Below are 5,921 nucleotides of genomic sequence, written 5' to 3'. Positions count from 1 at the left end.
TTTTCAGTTAGTAATTGTAAGAGAATGTCTCATCGCAGGACCTGCAGAATTCGCACTGCATAGAATTTCAATGCAGTTTCCAGTTATGAATTGTTTTTCGCTCGCAAGACAATTATTTTACGCGAGTCAGTATCTGTTGATGAGTCGAGGCAAACACTAGCGTTGTACCTCACAGTGTCGTTCAATTTTTTCCTAGGGATAACCAAACCCAGTATATAAATTTATTTTGAAACACTGTCGCGCCTGATTTTAAGTGAGTAAAGCGTATGGCCAATAACGTATTTAAATTCACTCTAACCCGGTGGAGAAAGTATTATGACTGAATATAATGTGAACCTGGTACACACACGCAATGAAAACTTTTAAACTGAGAGTTCTGCATTGGCTCGAGTTCTCGAGTTACATGATTTGCGTTTCAATACTGTTTAACATTTTTTTTCTCGGGCAAAGTTCTTTGAATTGGCAAAAACAATTTGATCCATTAAATTCGTCAATTCGAAGTGGACTTGTGGACCTTACTGGCAAAAACTTAACTGGCGGAACCCAAAAAGAAACTTTATCCTTGCGCCGACGAATCACTAATTAAGAAATACAATTTCTCCAATGTTCTTATAAATAGCACAACATCTCAGGGAGAACGGCAGATCTTTGAGCATTTACACAATCTCCCGGTTTTGCTAGCCTCGAGAGTTAAGTTTTGAATTTCTTGTCAGCTGAGCAAAGAAGCAAGCATCATTAGTCAGAAAAGCCGGTTTTAAAGAAAGATTTTTCTCGTTCACACCCTCTCGCTTGTCTCGATCGTCCCCGCGTGTGGTACAATATAAAGGCCTATTTTTTCAAGGATTTCTATTTTCATTACTTCTAAAAAGCTATAATAATGCATACCAGTCGCGTAAACTTCAGCTTTCTTTTGTAGTCTTCATCATATGCAAACAAGAAAGAAGAGATAATTACCTCTTTATCTACTCTGTTATTCTGTGGTCACGGAGCAGTAATACAAAAAGACCTGAGTTCACTAACCTGAGATTTTAGAATAAGAATGTATAACAGAGTTTTCAGGCCAACTGTTTTAACTACTTTATACAAAAAGAGTCAAGTTTTTCATCACACAGACCGAGTGTATATTTCATTCTACCATAGACTGCACTACCAGTGCCTCTCAAAGTTTATGTAAGTTTTGCTCACTTGGTACATTCGATTCTTTTTTAATAAGAATATTGTTTTTCCCTCCCAGACTAAATATTCTTATTTTTCTGCCGATTTTAGGCTGAAAATATTCCTCTGAATATTCTTAGATTAAATAGCGTTTTAGAATGTCCGTTGAAGTCTGGAGCCAGACTGCAAGCAATAAAGCCAGCTGATATCATTGACGCACATAACGTCTTGCAGAAATGTTGTTGGCATCGAACATACGGCTAGTGAGCCGGCGTTTTGTTGCTTCTTGAATAGTTTTTCCTTTTAGAGAAAGGAAGAATTTTATGCGGTTTAGTTAAAACTTATTGTTGTATTGTTATTATAAATTTTCAACACACAAGGATATATGCTTTTCAAAATCTCCGCCTCGGGTTTATTCTAAAAATTTTCACAAAATTTCGCAAATTTAATCCTCGATATTCGTATAAAATATATTCTGATAAAAAAAGCGTGTATAGTGATACAATGCACTTGCGTCATGTGTAGAAATTATGTACTTAACAGACATAAGAACATGAATAATTTCGCATTCTTATTCATGGCTGACTGAAGGCAATACATATAATGAGGTGGACTTGAAGAGACGGAGGTCATTTCTCATCGAACCTTTTCGAGAGAAGAACGTATCTGTCAAAGGGAGATCTTATAAAGCTGAAGAAAAGAGAAACTTGAAGTCTTCGGGTAATTCAGTCAACTTAGTCTCCGCTGATTATCACATGGCAGTAGAGGCTATAATTCAGCTTTAATATTTTTGCAGATTAGAAGAATTAGTTTGCTTGGAAGATGTTTCGATATCTGTTGCTGTTTTGCCTCCAGCTTGTTCTGCTATCGGTAAGTTTGCTGATGATTAAGTTACGTAACCTGTCTGCTCCTAGATCAAGTTAAGTTCAGTTCAATTTTACGTTTTGTCTTGGCCAGTTTCAACAGTGCGCTACAAAAAATCCTAGGCGCGCGAAATTGGGATTCAGACCACGATTTTGGCGCTTTCAGCTTTCGCTCGAAATACTGAGTCGCATTTCTCCTAATACTAGAACTGAGAATTTGGCCGTTCATCACCAAAATATCTCCTCTTTGTGATATTGTTAAATTTTTACACCTGGCGTTTGGCAACTGAAATATTTAACGAAAAAAATCGGAAAAATTAGGTGATGATCATAATCGGGAACTAGAAACCTACAGAGCAGCCAACCAACGTTAATTTGTTCCCATCACTAAAATATCATGCGTTTTTCGCCCACTTCAAACGGATCAGTTTAATATATTTTCTGTTCAATCCGAATTTGTTCACATATATTTTGTTTCTAGGGTGATGTGCTTGGCAGTTCCTCAATCAATCCTCGGATCAAGCGAGCCTTGTCTTCGCACCACTCGTCTAAGCTATCTGTGAAAGACCTTGCTCTTGAATTGGCAAAGAAACATGTAAGTCCTACGAAAATGCGTTGTTTAAACCGAACTATACGATTATAAGATAAATCGAAAACTAATAAATCTTCATCCCCTGATTGTTTAAAAGAAGACCCTAACTTGCTAGCTTGAAAGCCAGCAATCTGACAACCAATTAGTTTATCAAAGAAAAACGCGCAAGGTGAAATAATTGAGCTGCACACATTGACCACAGACTGAGTGCCATTAATTCAATTCACTACATATGCTGGCAAATGCAATATTCTCATTCGTCTTTTACTTTATAGTTGCTTAGGATGATCATTGATGAACAGCACGACCTGCAAAAGGCAAAGGAGAGCGTTTACATTCTCCAGAGAGGTTTGTCAATAACCCTTATTTTATTAACATTTAGAACCAAGGAAGGGGGACGGGGGGGGGGGGGGGGGGGGAAGGGCAGGGGAGGGGAAGGAGGGGAAGGAAGGGGGCTGGCTGATATCTTGGGGTTGCAGATTCCGTGGGGCATGCGCCCAAAAATGTTGCAATTGGATCATTGGAACCTAATTGAAAACTGTTGCACCAGAAATACTAGCAATGCCACAAAGTAGAAATTACGATGAGGTACCTGTCCAGAGTGTTTCCCTATGTTTCTGCCATAATATTCACAATTTTTCCATTTTTTTGTTTTTATTTTTTTTTTGCTCCTCCAAAGAGGGGATGACTAGCCACCCAATCCACTGCATCGCCAAAACCGCCCCTGGTCCCTTAATTCCATTGTTTAGACTGGGGCCTCATTTCATTGAATTCGTGAAGTCCTGTTTGTAATAATTCCTAAAAACATCCGTTTTTAGGTCTCATTTCTCGTCTCGTTCTGTAAAATGCCTAAAGCAGTGAAAGTCTTGACTTCATAAAAAATTGTTAGCTGCTCTAAACGGAGTGGTCTGTACAGCAACCTGGCAACACGCTCCTGTCACGAGGAAAGGGTGAAATTTGGTCCACAACATGATGCTTTTTTCTTACGTTTTTTTTGTCCAATTCTTGCAGACAGCTGTACTAATATCAAGTCTGTTGGTAAACCTGTCACTCATAATACTCGACAAATCACACAAGGAGCCTGGATGAAAGACCCACTAGGAATCATGGGTACCGAGACCATATTCGTGATGGAATCGTATTACTCAAAAAACGTACTGGAAGAGTTTGAAAACATGGACAAGTTCAAAGCAGGCTTGACTCGGAAGACGTACAAACTGCCTTACTACTGGGACGGAACTGGAGCAGTGGTATATGGACCATATCTTTACTACAACAGGTACAAATTTGAAAATCGATTCCACCCCAGTATGATGTTGAAAATTCGGAAAATTCCCCCAGTAATGTAAAATTAACTGATGCCAATAATGTCAGGTCGACCTTGTTGCTGTCAGTACATTTCTTCAGAACAAAATGCGACGCTGACAAAAACTAGGCTTTTGTTCGATTTCTTAAAGTATCACCAATCACAAAAATTAAAAAGGATGTAAATTTGACTTCTTTTTTGGCTCTTCGAGGTCCGATATATCAATCCCTTGGTAACAATTCTCAAGTCTGCTTTTGTTTCATCAATTTACAGGCAAAATACTTACTATATCGTCAAGTACAATTTGCAGACAGAGCGAGAGGAGGCTCAAATACGCTTGACTACTTACTCACCAAGGAAGAACTACTATCAGTGGGGAGGATACAGTTGGATGGACCTATCGGTTGATGAGCAGGGACTATGGGTATTGTGGGGCAGTACTGGAAACAGTAAGAGACTGTACGCCTCCAAAATTGATGTTTACAAAAACACTGTAACCCACAGTTGGAGCTTGGGCACAGGTAGGGACACATTGCCGATTCCAAGATAGTATCGACAGCATCAACATCACATGCAAAATTAAGTTTTAATTTACTTGTGGTAATCAGTTTTAAAAATCCTTATAAATTAAAGTAAAGCAATTTATGCATTTAAGTGAGTCCCATCTCAAAAACAGAACGACTGCGTCCAACTGAGTCCAATTGTACATATCTTTTTTGTTTTTGTACAGAACCAATGAGCTCGATGGGCAATGCTTTTGTGGCGTGTGGAGTGATTTACTGTATCGACGCCTATAACAGCAAGTCCACTACCATCAACTTTGCTTACGACACCAAGACGTCAAAACAGTGGAACCCCAACATACAGTTCACAAACCAGTATGGCTACAACTCCATGGTGGACTACAACCCCAGAGAAAAAGTGCTGTACGCTTGGGACAACAGGCGTCAAGTTACTTACTCACTTACTTTTGAGGAACATTAGATTCGTCGAAGACACGAGTCTAAAAGCCGATGATGAAAATTGACAAGCTTGCTGAACGCTTTGCTTTTTTGGTAGAAGATGCGCTGAAATAAAATAAGTTCCGTTTACAGTTTGTACTTTTTTAGACTTCTGATTCAGCTGATTCAGTCTTGACGGACTTGGCCTGGTCTTTGCAAATTCAAAACCATGCATCAATTACTGATTTCATTTACTGAGGGACCAATCGCAGATATCAAACAATCTTTGTTCGCCTTAATTCTAATCGGGATAGCCGGTTGATTCAGTTATTCAACTGCATCTGGTAACTATCCACATAAAGAACTAGGACTTAGTTTTCAGTCCATGACGTTAAGGGTACAGCGCTAAGATCTTTGTTTTGACTGTCTCCAAGTGTCTGAATAAGTCTGAATTGTAAATGTAGCCGCTATAAAAACACGAAGGAAGAACTTGTCTTCTGCATGTGTGCTGGCCTAACTTTGAATCAAAAGATCAAAGTGTTGGTCCAGTATAAACCGCTGTTAGTGCTGACTGCTAAAATAAAATGTGAAAACTATATCTTGGCTGTCGTAACGTTACTTAGCAACGCGGTAACGAAACGTTTGAGCCCATTCAATTCTAGAAACTTTATCGATTTTTCCCTCAACAGATTCTCGTTTCCCCTTACTGATACGCAAAATAGCGGGAATATAATGCCCTACACCGGCCATTTCTGCAAACTACAAAAATCCTAGTGAGACAATACTAACCTGCTGAACGTTTTTTAACAGAAAAGTAGTTACAAAGCTGTGGATGTCCTTTCTGGGCACCATTTCAAAAGATTAAAGCTTAAATGTTACGACTTCACTTAAAATTAAAATTAACATTCTCTTGCACTTCGAAGTAAATATTTAAATGTTTCATTCAAAAAAGCCTATAATTTGGTCTTCCTTTCTTTACCCGTCTACCTTCTTTTGTTCATTTTTGCGACGCTTTCAGTCGCCTTGCTCACGTTGGGGACGTTCAGGACGTTCAACTGTAACTT

General features: G+C 38.8%; 1 protein-coding gene across 1 annotated transcript; it reads left to right on the top strand.

Annotated features, from left to right (window-relative positions):
- The first annotated feature begins 1,776 nt into the window (after positions 1 to 1,776).
- On the top strand, positions 1,777 to 5,455 carry LOC110061287 (olfactomedin-like protein 2B). The gene is made up of 7 exons (XM_089282586.1): positions 1,777 to 1,875; positions 1,952 to 2,025; positions 2,500 to 2,613; positions 2,886 to 2,958; positions 3,622 to 3,889; positions 4,190 to 4,437; positions 4,647 to 5,455. The coding sequence occupies exons 2-7, from the start codon at positions 1,978 to 1,980 to the stop codon at positions 4,898 to 4,900; spliced, it is 1,005 nt and encodes a 334-aa protein (XP_089138712.1). The 5' UTR covers positions 1,777 to 1,875; positions 1,952 to 1,977; the 3' UTR covers positions 4,901 to 5,455.
- Positions 5,456 to 5,921: the final 466 nt, after the last annotated feature.

Source organism: Orbicella faveolata, unplaced genomic scaffold (assembly GCF_042242905.1).
Source record: "Orbicella faveolata isolate gen_17 unplaced genomic scaffold, um_ofav_v1 contig_12, whole genome shotgun sequence".
NCBI classification, from domain to species: Eukaryota; Metazoa; Cnidaria; class Anthozoa; order Scleractinia; family Merulinidae; genus Orbicella; species Orbicella faveolata.
This window is presented reverse-complemented; position numbering and strand designations above follow the sequence as displayed.

Excerpts from the sequence above, each read along its gene's own strand:
- LOC110061287 (XM_089282586.1), top strand. The coding sequence starts at position 1,978 with ATGTTTCGATATCTGTTGCTGTTTTGCCTCCAGCTTGTTCTGCTATCG. Across the intron at positions 2,959-3,621 it reads CGTTTACATTCTCCAGAGAG|ACAGCTGTACTAATATCAAG; the intron begins GTTTGTCAATAA and ends CAATTCTTGCAG. Across the intron at positions 3,890-4,189 it reads CCATATCTTTACTACAACAG|GCAAAATACTTACTATATCG; the intron begins GTACAAATTTGA and ends ATCAATTTACAG.